The sequence below is a fragment of the Pieris brassicae genome, chromosome 6 (assembly GCF_905147105.1).
Source record: "Pieris brassicae chromosome 6, ilPieBrab1.1, whole genome shotgun sequence".
Lineage (NCBI taxonomy): Eukaryota > Metazoa > Arthropoda > Insecta > Lepidoptera > Pieridae > Pieris > Pieris brassicae.
The window spans coordinates 4,503,404-4,521,925 of NC_059670.1; the positions used below are offsets into that span (position 1 = coordinate 4,503,404).

General features: G+C 32.3%; 1 protein-coding gene across 1 annotated transcript; it reads left to right on the forward strand.

Annotated features, from left to right (window-relative positions):
• The first annotated feature begins 1,456 nt into the window (after nt 1–1,456).
• LOC123711341 (ras-related and estrogen-regulated growth inhibitor-like protein) lies at nt 1,457–17,200 on the forward strand. The gene is made up of 6 exons (XM_045663876.1): nt 1,457–1,687; nt 12,623–12,679; nt 13,489–13,565; nt 13,837–14,018; nt 15,811–15,997; nt 16,884–17,200. The coding sequence occupies exons 1-6, from the start codon at nt 1,624–1,626 to the stop codon at nt 16,950–16,952; spliced, it is 636 nt and encodes a 211-aa protein (XP_045519832.1). The 5' UTR covers nt 1,457–1,623; the 3' UTR covers nt 16,953–17,200.
• Nucleotides 17,201–18,522: the final 1,322 nt, after the last annotated feature.

Here is an 18,522-nt window from a genome sequence, read left to right on the forward strand (position 1 = left end):
CCTTTTAACCGGATTGAAGCTATGTATTATTATTATAAACTTAGCAGATATCATTCGATTTAAAATTATGTAAATAATTATAAGTTTGTAATAATAATACGTAGCTTCAATCCGGTTAAAAGGTGTTTTCTTTTAAATGCTGTACTTGATAAAATCCAAATTAAGACACTATAAACGTGCTTTGTACGGTATATGTTCGATAGTCAAATGCAAGGAACAAAAGTTTTTCTTACCTTTATAACGTGTTTGCTTTATTTTACGTTTTTTTTTATGTTTAGAAGAAATAAGCGCTATATTCTATCGTTAGTTTCGAATAATAATATAGACTATATGAAATTGTTTATTTTTATAGAATTCTAACGACGAACTGGAATGTTAACAAAGAGCTTGTTAAAATTCTTATATTATCTTGAATTGTTTACATGAATGTTTTTCCACGTTTCGAAGAAAATAAATCTTGTTTAATCATTTACTCAAGATAATTTTACATACATTTTTTTACACTGACTTATAGTTGTGAATCATTTTTGGTCGATAACACAATTAAAGTTACATAGTTTATTTATTTTTTCATAAAAATAATTTAATCTCGAATCGAAAATATTTTAAGTACATTTTCGTCTCTTTCTGTAAAATTAGGTTTTCGATGTGGTAAAAAGGGACCGATGATTACTTTACTTACTATGCGCTTAGAATAATTTATTTTTGATCAAAAAAGTTTGTATTTGTTATTGTCTACTTAAAATATGTTATATAATGTATTTTGAAATAATTTGTAGATAATTCAGACTTCAGAAATAATAACGATGATAAAAATAATTATATATGTATGTATATAAAAAATGTTCGTACAAATAATTTTATTACATGTAATTTTTGAAATGTCTTGAAAAAAATGATACATTTTTAATTAAGTGTCAGATTGGAAGGATTAATCCAGAAATTCTGACAGCCGAAGCAATGGAATAACAGCATTTTTTGCGAGTTCAAATTATGCTCAGTTTACTAACACGGAGTAGTTCCTACGTTGAATCTGCGGCGGAAAATTTTTTTTTTGACATAATCCCTCATCACTTGTCATGTGAATGACCTTAATGTGCTTGATATTTAGCGAATAGCAACTGCCCTATTTAACAACATTCGAATATTGGCAACTGTCGGATTAAGCACGCCTTAACTGTGCTGACAAAATGTCACAAATATTTATTTGTATAACTAATTCGTATTAATTGACTTTCTGTTGGCATCAAACATGTCAAACTTATAACTGTAAATAAACATGGGCCATGTAGAGCAATTTAAATAAGGAACATAAAACTTTAAAATATAGACTTTATTCGATATTCAAAATGTGCTTGTTGATGACACGTGATCGATGTCGATGACAGATCTAGATGCAGTAATAAACTTTTCACTTCATTAGGTGATAGTGCGAGCGTGGTTTGCGCCAATTTCGTTTGACACTGCAGTCGCTCACTAGCAGGTGCGTTGTGCGCGCGTGCGACCGCAATCTTTCAATAACAGCTGATTTGACGCGAACAAGATCGCAAATCAGCGATAAAAATAATTAAATTAATACAATTAGATGATATATTGACTGTTGGATAGTGTTGTGTTTGACAGATGAAAATGACTGTAAATCGAATAAGGGTCGTGGTGCTCGGGAGCGCTAGAAGCGGGAAATCTGGTAAGCTTTCAAATTTAAATATCGAATGCTTTATTTTGAATTACACTTCTCCGGGTTTTTTGTGATCCCTCGATCCAGATTAATATAACGACGCTTTGGTTTTGATTAGTTTTATTTGTTTGGACCCAAATCAATTTTTAATGGCTGGAAAGGTACGGCGTCAATCACAGTAATTAAATCATTTTGATATTATTCCCATTATTTTAATTAGTGCGTTTGAATGTTATTGATCTAAATTGTTTTATTTTAAATATTTATGATATTTATTAAATATCTAAACTTTGTTGTGATAAAAACATAAGTTACTATTTTAATTAAAATGATTAATACAATATTTGTTTATGTTAATATTTTTAAGCTGTATATTTAATGTAATACTTCAAAACTTAATTTTACCAATTATGAGTCAAGCAAGAACTGTAAAATAACCAATTTATAATACGTTATTTTTTTATTATTTTGTAATATATTTATCTGTAGTCAACTGAATTCTAAACAATGAGAAAGGAACAGTGTATAATAAAACACATTAAGTTATATTCCTATGAAGACTTTTATTAGAATTACGGGAACATATGGAACTATGAACACGTGTTCCCATCATTTAGCAATCGATGAATGGTTTTTCCGTATGTTGTGTTGTATCAAATTTACATGGACTTAGCTGGATTATTGGTTACCTAAACAATAATGCGATTGGAATTTCCTTTCTAATTTCTAAGGAATTAAACATGTTATATAAGCTCGATTTGAGGGTAGTCCCTAATTATGATTCAGCATTTAGTATTATTGGGATGGAATTACCTATATAAGAGTCGTGTATCACCTCTATAAGCCTATATCTTTTCCCTTACTAAACGCAAAAATTCTTACTAAAACGCAATAGGTGCGCTTTGTTTGTAGTCTTATCAGTTGCATTGATAACAACTATGTCAATAGGTTGGTGGCCGATTCTGCAAATCGCATCAGCAAATAAGATAGTGTCATGTCGGGACTTTGTTTAAAACATATTTCTATCATTTGCGTCGTAAAATTGTTTATGAATTCGCGTTCACGGAAAATTTTGTTGTTTGGATAAATGATATTGCTGTATCTGGTAATTATCAGTACTGTCTGGCTAATATCGTCCACAGCAAAACAATATTATTTATTCAGGTAGTCGAGTTTTAGTTTAAGGTTTAAGTCCCAGGGAAAAAAATATTTCTCACAAGTGAAAACTGAATTTTCATTGTACAAATTGAAACGTATGCATAATGAGTGTATTGTGGTTTTATACTAATGAAATAAAAAATAATATAATAAATCAAAGGTGCTGCAACCTTTTTAGGTCTGGGCCTGAGATTTCTGTACCTGTTCCATGATCATTTGTTAATCGAATAGGCAAGAAGCTGATCAGCCTTCTGTTCGTGACACACGATGTCGATTTTTGGCTCTAAGGCAAGCCGGTTTCCTCACGATGTTTTCCTTAACCGTTCGAGCTAATGTTAGATGCGTACATAGAAACAAAGTACATTGGTGCACAGCCGGGGATCAAACCTACGACCTCAGGGATGAGAGTCGCACGCTGAAGCCACTAGGCCAACACTGCTCCTTTATTTTATACTAATATCTATATGTGTTTTACCTGAAACAATATAATTGTTTTAAAGCAAAGTTTTGTGAAATGTAGACACCTAAAGCCCTTATTGTGTGTATTACTAGCTGGACGCGACGAACTTCGTACCGCCTAACAGTCAATAAATGTCGTATTTATCAGCTAAACTTAATTTAAGATTCCATGAAAATAATACAAAGAGTACAAAATAAATATTAAGGTCACTACAATAACCAAATTGCAATACTTAACGCTACAATGTGCTTTGATTTGTTGAGGCTTGTTGTGTTTTTTTATACAAAATACATTTGTGAACGCACACATAAATATTTGACAACGAATACATATATGTCAATCCTTTTTTAAATCTAAAATAAGCCGTCATTTTTACTTCGAGTTTACCGTTTCTGTTACAAAACTATGAACATGCTGTATTATATTTATCAAAATACAGCAATCAAAAATAATGAATATCGAGTTATATGTGTTCGAATAAGCCCGACTTTAAAAATAAATAATATTAAAAATATTATATATTGAGATGAAAAATAAAAACATTATTAACTTATTCATACGTATCATTTTCAATTGTATTAAATTACACAGTTATATCATTACATGTCTCGCTTAACTTAACATTATTATGGAAGTAATTAATCACATATAAAGAATAGTACATAGCCAGTTAAGTATAGTACGTGGAACATGGGTATGTACTTTTACATGTAGGCTTTCTTATTTTACAAAGCCTTTTACTGTATAATAGGGCGATTTATTTAAGTAATGCGCAAATCGACTAACAAGTCTGTTAGAATTCCCTTATTGACGTACTGTCAGAGCATGCGGGCTTAAAACCAGTGTTTTCAAGAATAAAAGTGGCTTGAACTGAACTTAAGTAGCAATTAAACGTTTACTAGTTGGTGCGAAACAGCTAAAACGATTATATGAAGTAGTTATAACCTTCTTTAGCTTTCGATTAGACCTTATAGTTTTACTAGATGGATTACAACGCTGGCGACAGCGTCAATTGAGGCTGGGCCTCAGGAGGAGGGTTTCCTGGGTTGGGAATTTAACAAATTCAATAATAAGTACGTCTTTTAAACTATCGTTTCGCTAGAGCTAACAAAGAATCAATAATATAAACCCACCGAACAGATTTTGATACATTGTTGCTAATATATCTTTGGCAGGTCTGCTCTCTGAGAAAAAGAGTTACGATGCCACACATATATGTTAAAGGCCGTAAAATATTGAAATAAATAATGTATTCTGTATATGTAACGAACAAATACAAGGAAACCAAACAAATTAAGTCATGTCATTCGCCGGGCTTCGTTGACACGACTGCGTTAGTGTAACATATGGAAGCCGGGTTCAAAGGATTATCCACGGCAATAATGTTAGTTCTGAATTAGGGATATCAAAGATTCAAATATCTGGGATAGGTAGTACATATAAAAAATGAATAGAGACATACATACAGACAAGCCAGTGTCCATCGGCAGCTTAAATTCAGGTCTGTCTGTTTGCTCTATATCTAATTTAATCTATTTGACAGCTGTAATCACTGTTAGTATAATAGAACTAAAACCGCTTTGGAGATCTTTTCTTACTCCTTAATTCAAATTTATGAAATAGACATGCGTGACAATTTACTATTGCGTAACGATAAAATGATTTTTTATCTGTGATTTCTTATCAATTTGCAGTCTTCCAATATTGCAATTTTAAAACTGCGTGCGTGAGTTATGACATAATTACGTACATCGTTTTAATGAGCTCTGTAATTGTACGTAAAATTTATTTACATTATGATTAAAATACTTAACTCTAATAATTTAAGCTCCCATGAAACATAGTAATGTTGGCTAGGCTGATTAGTTTTCGTTTAAGGAATAAAAATCCTAATTACTAACTAAGTAACTATCAAGTCAGTTAATGAAATAGTCAGTTGCGACGACGCGACGCGGATGTAATTCATTTAATGTACTAAATAAGTTTTTAAATCTTTATTTTTAAATAACTGATATGTATCTGGTTTTGTTATTTATCAATCAGATCACGGTCGAAGCAAATATGAGAGAAACAGATCTGTGGTTTTAATATTATATACACACAGAAATATTGTATTAGTGGTTTATAAGGATTATTTGTATGATAACTTCATATAGAATAACCGTATATAGTCATAAATGTTTGTTCTTATTCGACTTCGAAAAGAAGAAGTGTTTTTTTAACAATGTTCGTTCACTAGGGGCCAAGCTTTTGTTAATGCTTAAGTAAGTTCTTAACGTAACCATCACAGCAAGAATCACTTATTACTTAACATTTTTGTGCATTATTACATACAGAAAAAAACGAGTCGAGTTTAGTGGCTAAGGCCTCGGTACTTCAACCCAAACTCGACTGTGCTTATAATGCTAACCAGGCATTAGACTAGGATTGTTGCGTCACTGTCAACTTTAAAGTAATAATGAAACAATTGCTTATTGCATGAACTTGTGACTATCCCTATGCGTAGATAGACATGCGGACAGTTATTGTATAATAATTAAAAATCCCTGTACAATGACGGTTCACAGATGTAGCTTATTTTAATACCCTTACAAATTTTAGGAATTTATAAAAATCATAATCTATATTTATAAAGTACAGAGGCGTTGTTTATTTTCTCTCGACATAGACTGTTGACTCAGAGTTCAGAGTAAGCTATCGCTTCTTACACACTGGGTGTATTATGCATGAGATATTTTTATCATTAGTTAGGTACCAGTGTTGACGGCTATCTGTTACCATTAAAAACTTATTTAACAGAAATAAACGCCTTTCAGCAGTCCCTCCACTACTGCATGAAAACCACTCGAAACGATATAATATGATAATAAGATATACACATTTTAATAACATTGAGTAGTGAATAAATATACGAAAATCCAACTTTTTAATTGAATCCAATCCAATCCTGTTCTGTTTGAGAGTGAATTCGATAAAGATTGATCCACAATTTCTAATACATAAAGTTTGGATTCTAAGTATTAACTTCGTTTGCGTTTGCAATATTCATAATGGAACAGAAATGTCTTTGCAAGAAATTTCCAGCTATAATTTATTTCGTTTGAGTATTGTATGTAGAAACATCACTTATTTCACATTAATTTAACATTATTTTTGAAAAAAAAAAATACTTAATACATATTGAATAATATGTTCTCGTATATAGTATTAGAAATTTGTAAAAATATCACAACAATATATGGTTTAACTTGCTATATTTTTCAAAGAAATGATCGCTGTAAAACTTAATGGATTTTAAAGTACCTCACCAAAATGCTTATACAACCTTATTTTCATCACATAAAAACGAGATTCATCAGTTTGCTCGTTAGTCTTCAATAAAAACCCGAGTAAATTATAATACTCAAAATCTGTATCGGGCATCGCATGAGTAACCGTTCGGTTAAATTTAACCAACCTTTGATCGTGTATCCGATACGTCAGTATGTAATTTAAGATTTTTAATAACTTCAATCAATGGTAAGGTTTGATTACAGTTATTTAGTCAACACTTTTCACGACTCTGGGTAAAAAACGATACTTTGCCTTAGTTTTTTAAAATAATCAATAAAACAGACCCAAATATGTGCCTTTCCTTGATTCATGCGAGGCTTAAAACAGTCAAAAACAAACAAACACCAAAACACTCAAATACAATAATAAAAATTTATTGCGAAAGATACTTTATTTCTCAAAGAATAACATTCACTTAGTTACAAATTTTAGAGTAGGTTAGTAATGTACATCGTGAATAATCATTATTTATTTATCACAATGTAATCAATTCAAATATAATACAATTAAAATTGTCCCGACATTTCGCGTAGTGCCTACAAGGTTGAATTCATAACCTCAAATTAATAAGTCGTGATTCAAACTACATAATCGTTATTTAATAAACAGCTACCATTGAATATAAATCGTCCAGCAATAGAAAGTATAAACAATATGTTGGCGAAAGTTAACATAGGAGAAATTGATTTATCGTGACGGCAATCGGATGTCGTTATACACTCAAACATTAACATAACAATTAAGATATATTAGGTAAGATGATGCGACGTTGTCTATATTGGGTAATATCAATCAGTTTTATTGGTGTACGGGTGTTTAATGGGTATGCAAATTAATATAGATTCTTGTTCGGTTTAACTTTTCTAAGGTTTGGTACGGCACATTTAATATATGGGTTTCGTGAATTACCAATGGAATATAGGGCAGATCTTACCGCTCGTTATAACTTGATAAATGGAATCAAGTTAGAGCGTTAACCACTAAGCCATGGAGATGTTTTAAGTTGTAAACATAACGTCTTTTATATAATTTAAATAAATTGTTTTGTTTTGCTATTTCGTTAAACTTAAAGAACAAAACGTCCAATTGCTTGTTTTAAAAATAGATAAAAATAGTTTGATTAACAGCACATTTTCTTATTACTGTCTTCTGCAGGTGCTCAAAGCATCGTTTGGTTACTTGGCTTCTACATAAACGGCCGACCATTTGATCACTGCAAAGTAGAAAAACTGCATGCTATCAATCACGCCCGAAGCCAGATTATGTGATTAGTATTTAACTTGAGAACGCAATCGGTTCGTGTTAGAGCCCACGGGTTTGTTTAGATAATAATGATGGATAATACCCCAACTTTGGAAGAAACAAATCACACAAATAAATCTATAATTATTTTAATGTGATTTTAGTATCGCAAAAAAGAATACGAGTGCTTGAGAGAAAACCTCACACAAAAGTAACTTTAATTAATCAATATAAAAAGGAATTCATTTTAAATGTATCTTTCAAAACATTACAAATCGCGATACAATTTCCGTATACGGCGTTTGAAATTTTAATAAGAGGAAATACAGTGCGGGTTTACATTGTTTTTTTTTGTAATCTACTTATATATAGTGTATGCTTTGATCTAGAAAACGAAAGTAACAAAGTCTAGTTCTAATAATTATAATAAGGCATTGAAATAATTGCCCTTTAACATGACTAAAGTAAGATTGATAAAATGATGAAGTAAGATTTCAGTATGAATTGCCATTTCGATAGTATTATCCTTGATTGATATCAGATCCCAATTCGAATTGCAAATAAATCCGCTCCAATCGCACGTTGGAAATAAGTCATGTTTTAATTGCTGCTATTCAAAATTGATACTATGATTTACATGATTGGAAACAAATTAACGGCTATTGTTCGCGGGCTAAACTTAGTTTTGACTCGAACAAATTAGAATTATAATCACGACATGAAACTTGCAGAATGTGTGTTGGTATCATAGATCGAGAACGTTTAAATGCCAGCTGTAACCGTATTTATAGCACGCGTTTAGCCGCATGCCACTGAGCTGAACGAATGAGTCACTCGGCCAAACGTCTGCTGGGACACCCGTCTCACTGTTTATTCATGTTATCTGTGACTACCGCAATATTTGAGACATTCCGAAATAGCCACGTACTCGCGCAAAATGTACATTAAAACGGAGAAATTCTAATGTTTTAGCGTTAAAATTTTAACGAGTGATTGATTGAATGATTGCATATAAAAGTTTCACCTTGTTCCAGATAATAGTTATGATAATGGGCGTTTCTCTAAATTTGTACAGCCCATCATGAACGTGCATTTAGTTATCTAGACATCTAGGTCATATGTTCGATATTGTTTAGATTTTACCTGTCAAAATCCACACCGGCCAGAGAAATTCAAATTAGCATGTCTCTCAGTGCGTTTTGGTGAAAGCTAATGAAGTGTTTTTAATTGAGCAACTGACAATAAAATTGGTCGGGTTGATTGGTGAGGTAGAAAAGTTTTAAAGGCTGATTCTTTGAGATTTGTCTGCGATCGGCTCTTTACAAACAGTGATAAAAAATTACTGTAAAGAACTTTTTATTAAAATAATTATAATCTAAAATTAAAATAAGTTATTCATATGGGCACACTTATTCACCGGCCTTTATTCTTGTTCTTTTCATGTTAACTACGAATAATTATTAATTATTCCAAAATTAACTTTATAAAAATAAAATAAAATATAAAAAATACTATTAAATTCAACCATAAACAGATTTATTACTAACTTTAACTATGATTTTTTTTAGACAAAAGTGATTTAGGTAGATATTAATTACGCATATTCATCTCACCAAATCAGGCACAATCTAAATACGTAAATACGATATGCGGGATACGAAATACGGATAATACATTTATAAATACTTATAATATTTTAAAAAATCTATATTGAATTTGTCATTATACAGATAAGAAAATACCCACCGGCAATTGAACTTAACGAACCTAAAATACGTTAAAGAAGATACGAAAAATAAATATGCCTAACTAAGAGATATGATACATATACGACACGGGAAGAAGAAAAAAGCTGTGTGGGCCTGAGTATCCGGAAGCTATATCCAGGATGCTCCCTTCCCACGGTGAAATAATATGCGCTGGTTCGGCTGTCGCATGTCAGTATACAAAAAAAGGAATTCAATAATCGATCAGACAAAAACTAGCACTTACCATCAACGGTGGCGTATCTCACTCCAAACACTGGATCCTTCAATGATGAAACAAAAAAAAAAGTAAATGCTATACGGTATATATTTAGTGCGCAAGCCACAGCGGTTAAAATTTAACTCCCTTGCGTTGTCATCCTTCTTTGATTGACACCCATTTAGCGCGAACAACGTCAAATAATTTCTCCTACTTATACGATTCAGAAAATGTCATTATATAACTGTGGTAAGTAAATGTAAAAATTTAATTATGCGTGGTTTGGTGTTGTAGGCCTGTATAGGCGTATACACTGTTGATAACGTCGGAAAAATATTTGATAGTATGTCATCTGAGTATGCAAAGAGTTTTTTCATACCTTCATGCAATAATTAAAAGCCATAAGTGTAAAGTTGAAAATCATGTAATGATACCTTAAACAAAAGCCTCGTTAATTTCAAAAAGGGGTTCAATAAATTAAATTATAACAGTAAGAAATTCGCACACATAAATAATGTGCTTGTGGGTTACCTTGAACTGGCGGTTATCGGAGTGAAAGTATTTTATTTAAATGCTCGTTATGTTTGTGGGATTGTATTGGTGTAAATAGCAATACCGGTAATGTATCGATAACATTTAACGTCCTCTTTGAACTTAATAAAAAGTAGTTCACCTAATTGATACTTATATTTTCGAAAGCCTTACTTGTGTAGCAATGTTTAATTACTGATATAAACTTTATGCTATGATATATCGTGGTACGACCGCCGGGGCAACTTGGTATAATGACGCCGGGAGATGCAGTGGATATACCCACAAACGGGACGGGAAGCGGGGACGACGGAAGACGGGACAACAGGTTGCTTTAATCCTCTTGGCTTGGGAGGCCTATCTCAAGTCAATAATTAGAGCAGTGTCAGTATTTAAAAAAAAATATTTGATTTAATATTGAAACAGTGATGGGACTGATTTAGTTCTTGTATTCGAATTCTTGTGTTTTAAATCAGATATTAAACTCCAACTTTAAATGATAGACACGAAGCATGCATCTCTAAATAACATGAGGTCATAGATCTATCAAATATCCCCATAAAACATTTGACGAACGATAAGATAACCATCAGTAATGCACAAACTATTGTTTGGAGTTCAATGCTACTATTAATCATTGCTTATATAAAATAGGTCACACGTTTAGGTCAGGTTTTAATCCATACATAGAATTCGATCTTATATCTCCTGACAATCAATTGAGTACATCGTAAACTTCGGTACATAAATTCAACGAATAGACATGTTTATTTGTTTATAATTAATGCTAGAATATTTTATGTTCCATAGAGATGAACTTTGTTCAGAGTATTTTTATAAACAATATTATTTGTTACAAAATCAAAGTATATGAATAAATATAATTGTATTTGCTTTTCACAAGTTTACACAAAATATATACAGGATAAAGACAGACTATCTAAGACTTCTTGTCTTATTGCATATTCTTCATATGTAATATTGAACTATATAAAGCTGTATTATGTTTATCTTAAGGCTACTTAGATACCTTTGTGGTTTTCTAGGTCAAGTTATAAAAAGAAAACCTTTAATAAATTAATAATTTTCGTAAATTGTAACTAATAAACCGAGGTTGTCAGTGATAAGGATTAAAGGAGACAAAGCGGCCTGCGCCGGCGACGACGTGATCTAATTGAATGGTCCGCTTGAAGAATTTAATAATTATTTTATCTGCTTTTATTGCGACAACCGCACCAATGTGAATTAAATGTGGTTGACGTATTGTTATCAGTATTGAGACACGCTTTCGACTGCGTTTGAGTGGATTAAATATTTTGATACGTGCAATTTCGTGTTTTTAATTGAATGTCTTTTATCGAATTTTTAGTTTGATAATACTTAAGATATCGTACTGGTTTGTCAACGTATAATGCAGACCAGTTGTAATAAGTAATACACCACATTTCGTTTAAAAGTTTCATATTAAATTCGACAGCTACAGCAGCCGGTGTCGCAATATTGTCGCTATATTTTTTCTAACTTTGCCAATACAGTCACGTTTAATGAATATTTTTTATTGAGGAGTGTTATACTATGCCGGACACGTTGATTTTCAAGAGATAGTACCGAATAGAAAATAAAGGATAAATAGCGAATGAAAATTAAGGAATTCATATACAATAACGGCAGTTACGATTACATTTCGATAAAATGTTATTGTTGTATGAATTCTAGGTCTTTGTTTGCTTTCCCACTAATTGCGCCATGTTGTTATAAATTAACTCCAGGATATATTTAGTAACACCTCATAGCTAATTGCAGCTTTCTCTGTCTGTATCGTGAATAATAAATTATAATCGTGGCTTATCAATAGCGGTATTAATGCGATTTTTAATTTATGTTTATTAATTTCATTTTTGTGCATATTAAGAGGCTTGATATTTTTGTATGTTAGATGAAGGAATAACAGCCTTAAGATTTCAGAATGAAAGTAAATATTAAAATATTGAAGCAAATTTGCATATTTCTGAATTTTTATTTGCCTGGATGACTTAATAAAAAATATCATAGTGACAAGCTGTTTCTTCGTGATGTTCCTGAAGTAGATGATCAGCCTTTTGTGCCTGACATGCCCTCGATTGGGGGTTCTTATTAAAAATATAGACAGGATATCCATTGGTGCTAAGCCGGTTACGACCTCCCTGATCAGAGTCACACTCTGAAGCCACGTAGGCTAACACTACTGATTAATGAATCTTTTCCTTTCGTTACAGCCGTTGTGGTGCGGTACCTAACTAAGCGATACATTGGAGAATATAGCTCAACTGGCGGTAAGTAAATTTATTTCAATACCTTATAATTGTGACGCAGTTAGTAATTTCTTTAATCCGGTAACCAAACACTATCAGATTACAGCATTTAATCAGCTGATGTTTTACAATATTTCTTTCGCATATGCCATTGATAAAGATGATTTGTGTTAGGAGGGCTAAGACAGGCCCTTATCTGCCAAACGTTTGGTGCCAATAGTTTATTTGTGATATTGGCAAGTGAAGTAGTTAACATCAAGGCTGGCCGCGCGGCGCCGATAGCACTGGGCCGTTGACTTATTAACACTATTATTTGATTCGGCAAACTTTACACCACGTTAATCATCGTTGTGTAAATATTTTAAAGTCAATATATTAACGTCATTTCGGACGCGATTTTGCATTCTTTAATGGGATATCCGATGTATTAAAACCAAATCAAACGCACGACGCATTTGTACCCATGCGCAATTGATACATACACAGGCGGTAAAGAAAACATATGTGAAGAATCCTGCATCTCTCAAACGTAGATGATGGACCAGGAACCTTTAAAAAAGGTAATTGATACACCGATTCAGAAATCTGCAGCTGAGTATAATAAATCACAGTGTAGTAATCCGACTCGATTTTATTATAATGCTATTAACTAACTTCACGCATTACGCCATTTTTTCGTAACTTTGATCAATGTTGATCATTTCGCGATGTTAGTTAAGCCTCAAGGGCAAACGAGAAAATCAAATACTTTAACCTAGATTTCAATTGGCAAATATTGTTGATAAACATTTAAAATTGGGATACGAAATCTTAGGATTGATTTGTTCTAGATTTTCTGTATCAACATCGGGCGACGTTCGACGGTGTTTCATCAGAAGTCGAAGTTTTAGATACGTGTGGATGTGCGGTGAGTTGATTTATTAAGAAAAAAAATACTTCGTCAATGATTAAGGATGTTAATAATCCACATCAACACAATGTGAAAAGCTCTTCAAGCCCCTAATTATCTTTGTCTACCCGATAGCTTTCTTTAAAATAGTACAATTTTTTTTTTTATCTCATCGACAATTTTTGATAGCATGTAATGTGATGTTTAGATTCTGGAACCTAAGGCATAATAAAAGATATACGACATGTCTCAAATCTATGAAGGTTTTTATACTTTTTTTTTTGTTTAGAAAAGGGGATGTCTAGCTGAACACCTAAGATGGGGTGACGCTTTTGCCGTCGTGTATTCGGTTTGCGACCGACGGTCGTTTCTGGCTGCATCTGAATTACTGGCACTGTTGGAACGAACGAGACTGCCAGGGTGCACGGCAGTTACTCTTCTGGGAAATAAGAGAGATTTGGAACATGCAAGGTAATATAATTCCTTAATTAAACTCTTAATCAACGCTAGAGCGCGTTTTTTAATTAATAATATGTGTATTAGAAGATTGGATAATATAATAAAATTAAAATAAAACTATTGTACGGTAGTTTCCGCGTTTATTAGTGGTTGTCAAGACTGTAGATAAAGCACGCGAAACGTCTAAGTACTTTTCTGCTTTAAAATAATTAGTAAAATACTTTTTGTAACCCGATAAAAGTGTATGTACTCAGGCACGGTCGTTGAATTACTCACATAGAAACCAATCATGAACAGCAAATAACCAAGCTCTCCAGCGTATTTGCGCTTTCATGTAGACAGAGCTATCGATTTCAAGTAGTTATAAATATCTCTTCCCCGTACTTATGGTCATAAACAAGTTTATGTCATAATAGTTTATAAGTTATCACATTACTTTTACTTGGTGCGACACGGTGGCGACACTAGTCGCGTAAGAATTGTGCCTGGCGCCAATGCCATTCTTTGGATATCTTCGCATCACCTCAAACAGCATACATATGACTGAGAATTTTCTATATGTAATACGTAAAATTTCCTAGATTTTCTGAATACAATTAAATTTATGCACTGACGTGAGACGCAGTCATTTGATTCGCAAGTTTTAAAGTTACTTATTTTAACGTAATTTTAATGAGGTGAAGTATTTTTGAATTGCGTACATTTTCAAGAATTTTTGATTGAGTCAATTATGTAACTACAACAAATGTGTTTTCCTCGTAAAATAAAGATAGAATTGAAAAGAAAATTGATTTCAATTGTTTTGTTGTCATAAAGACGTAACATTGTAGACTAAAATTTTGTTAGGTTAGCTTGATAAATTGTCTACACGTCGCCGCATAGTGTGTCAATTGTTGTTGAATATGTAGAAAGTCTACACTTTTTACGTGTTTGTGTAATTTGCTCTCGTAATTGTAGCACTTTTTACCAAAAAAAAATTACAGTTATAATTATTGCGTAATTTATGCGTTTAAATGTGAAAGTGTGTGTCTGCTAGTCCTGTCTACGGTTTTGAAATACCTAACACATTGTAGACGGATAATTTATAAACACGTATCTTCTATGTCTAGTGGTAGGCATAGTATTATGTTAGTGAAATGAAATTGCTTTTGCAAAATTTACACTTTAGAAAAGACAATAATTATTATTGTTGATTTAATTATCCAATTAAATTTCCACACATGATATATTCCATATTATAGTAAACTCCGTTATTTATATATAATTGAAATTAAGAATTACTTTAAAATACACGAGACTTACACTACCTCTAATTCTTACATTGTTTTTTATAGTTTAACAGCCATATTTTATAATAATACTAAAAACTTTATTCATGACCGATATTTGGTAACAAAATTCATCTATCGGTACTCCCCACACTAGGGACCCATACAGGGGTATTGTGAGCAACATTAAAATTATTCTATGGTACATGGTGCATCTTTAAAACAGTTTTTTGTTACAGCCTTAGTGTTACATCTAATAAAAAACACAAGTCATAAAACCTTAGGTATGCTTGAATGTGTGAGTATGTGATAGGTGTGTGCGTATGTATTTGAGAGTTGTTATAAGCGTGCGATTTGTCGGAATTATTTTTTGGAAGCACAAAGTCATGCCAAAATTGAATTGAAACTTAATTCTGCTAGCGTAATTTTTATGTTTTGTAGATTTATATCTGGATAGGCAAAACGCTTTAGAAATATTCTATAGTAATTTCATTGTACATAAAATTTTATAAATACATGTCTAAATATTTTTATAGGGCTGTCAAAACTGAAGAAGGCCAGGAGTTGTCTCTTCGTTTCCGATGTCAGTTTTACGAAGTGTCGGCAGCCGAATCGTCAGCTGGTGCGGCCCTTGCCTTCCAAGCTTTGCTTCGTGAGGCACGTTCAATCGCTTTATTGCTACCAACCCCAAGACGAAAACTTGCTGCCTATTCTGTTTCTAAGGTACATTATTTAGCTGTGCTATTTTATTCAGGCGACTCTCACCCGCAATTTTCTCATACGTATGAGAAAATTGCAGAACATATACATTCAGAGTTTGATATATTCGGCAGTAGGCTGATCGATTAAAAAAGCACATATCACGTTAAGTATGGTTTTTCCTTCTCTTTATTGTATGTGAAATGTTCTTGTATGTATTTTATTTATTTATATTGTCATTCCTTTTACCTACCTCGGTATTGCTGCGGTCCTGACATGTCCACTCATCCACTTTCATGATGTAAACCGACGAGCATGCTTGTTGAATGAATACAAGCATGCTCGTCGATAACTACGAAGATTCTGTTTAATTTCTCTGGTTCTTGTACTAAAGGCCTAAACAACCCGATCTCATCATTTTTGCCACCACCACGGTTGCCTAGTATATCCTACTTGTTAACCGCTTCTCATTCATCCGTTCTAAATGGCCAAACCACCTAAGCATTCCCTTTCATATCCTTATCATCACGTCCTGTTTCAACCCAGACTGCTCACGCATCTCATTATTACTTATGCTATGTGCATTTATTATATGTTTATGATTTCTTTGCCACACCCAACATCTCATCATCAACATCATATCTCGATAGATTTTAATGTCCACCGTAATGTTCGTATATTTTAAAATTTGCATTTTACACTTTAGAATATGTATTAGATGATATGGCGTGATTTATTAAACAACGATGTTTATTATGTGAGTTTGGGCTGACCATTGTCTCTGGGTTTAAAAGGGTCTCTAGGTTTCCTAAAGGACCTTAAAGGTATACGTTGGACAGAATTTCCGAAATCTAAAGATTACGTTTTAAATATATTTCGTTGTTACTAATTAATGATACTTATTTCACAGGTAATCGGCACAATTCTGGGGCTTAGCAACAAGAGTGTGAGAAAGAAACGTCCGTCACTCAGTATATGATCTAGCTGTTCAAAAGGCTGGTTTTTGTTTACTCCAAGAAGGAGTTTGTATGCTCTGTGGGCTAAAAGCCTAGAGATCTGTCAGAGAAAGCTTTGATATCCGGCTGAGGCGGATGAAGTAAAGATGGAAAGTGTTAATTGATGCAGGGTTTATTGATAGCCTTCGAAATTCGAATTTTGTTCTACATAAATGTGGATATTAATTAATAAGTAATAATAACTATTATCATAAACGTTCGTAGATATGTGTTTTAACTTTTATTTGTAGGTTATATTATTTTTTTGCAATAACTGCCTATGTCACGAATATAAAAATTTAAAAATATATTTATCTCCTTGTACTTTGTAGATTTTTTGTACAGAAGTAATAAACACAAATAGGTAATAAGATTACTTTTTAAAGATAATTTTGCTTCATAAAAATATAGTATTACCCACCTTTGTATAAATAAGACTGCTTAAATGATTAAGTGGACCATTTGGATACATATTATGCCTATAAATAAACATATACGTTTTGTACTGTACCCATATATATTTAATAAAACATGTTTGTTGAAAAAAACATTTTTATTTTATTATCTATTAACTACTTTAGTCCCGGCTTCACACGGTTAAATATTTATTTAATTATGTAATAGTTAGACTTCAGGGTATTTTTGTAGATACTGATGTCTTCTATAAAACTGTAGTACACGACCTTGCTCTATTGTCAAAAGTTTCCGAAGCGAGGTATATAAGGATTTTTATTTGGATTTTCAACATTGTTTTACATTATCGATGTTTTCATACAGATCTTGAACATATCAAAATATTCTATAACTTTGACATACAGTATATATGTGAAATAATTTTTCAAATTGGTCCAGTATTTTTGAAGCCTATGCAATACAAAGGACAACAAACAAATCTATCTTCTTTATATTATTAGTATAGATCCATTTATATAGACCAACTGTATTTAAGTGTGAAAGCGAAACTTTCCAATATTAGGATATAATACAATCGTTGTCCTTGTATCCGAAAGATTTCAAATCTATAAAGGAAATAAGAGCAATGGCGAAATTGCAAGAATAATCATACTTTATCCCAATAAAAGTGGTCAGTTGCTCAATATACAGTTATCATAACTGCAGAACAAGGTAATATTACTTCGGACTCTTGTATCAGAACAGGAGTACACTTTTACTCAAGAGCCGCATTGTGAAAACATATTCGAATTAAACGGCGCCAGCAAGACGATTATCACGTCGTGGCTTATACTGGCATCAGCTCCAAGAAAACAAAGATGCTTCAGTTTCGAAGGTACTGGGTTAACTATAGTTAAAATACATAAGAATAATGGACCTAAAAATCAATATGCATTTGTTTTGAATAAAAATTATTGAACGTAAATAAACTTAGATCAGACATAGAGGCAACGCTTAGCTCGAACTAAGAATTCATTTTTGTCGTACGGGAGTTAGTCTTAACGTTGTCGTTTCTGACTGATTCTCTCAGAGTCGCGACTTAAGTAGCACTCCGGTATCTCTAATCCCATGTTTTTAATACGGATGACTGACTTATTGGAA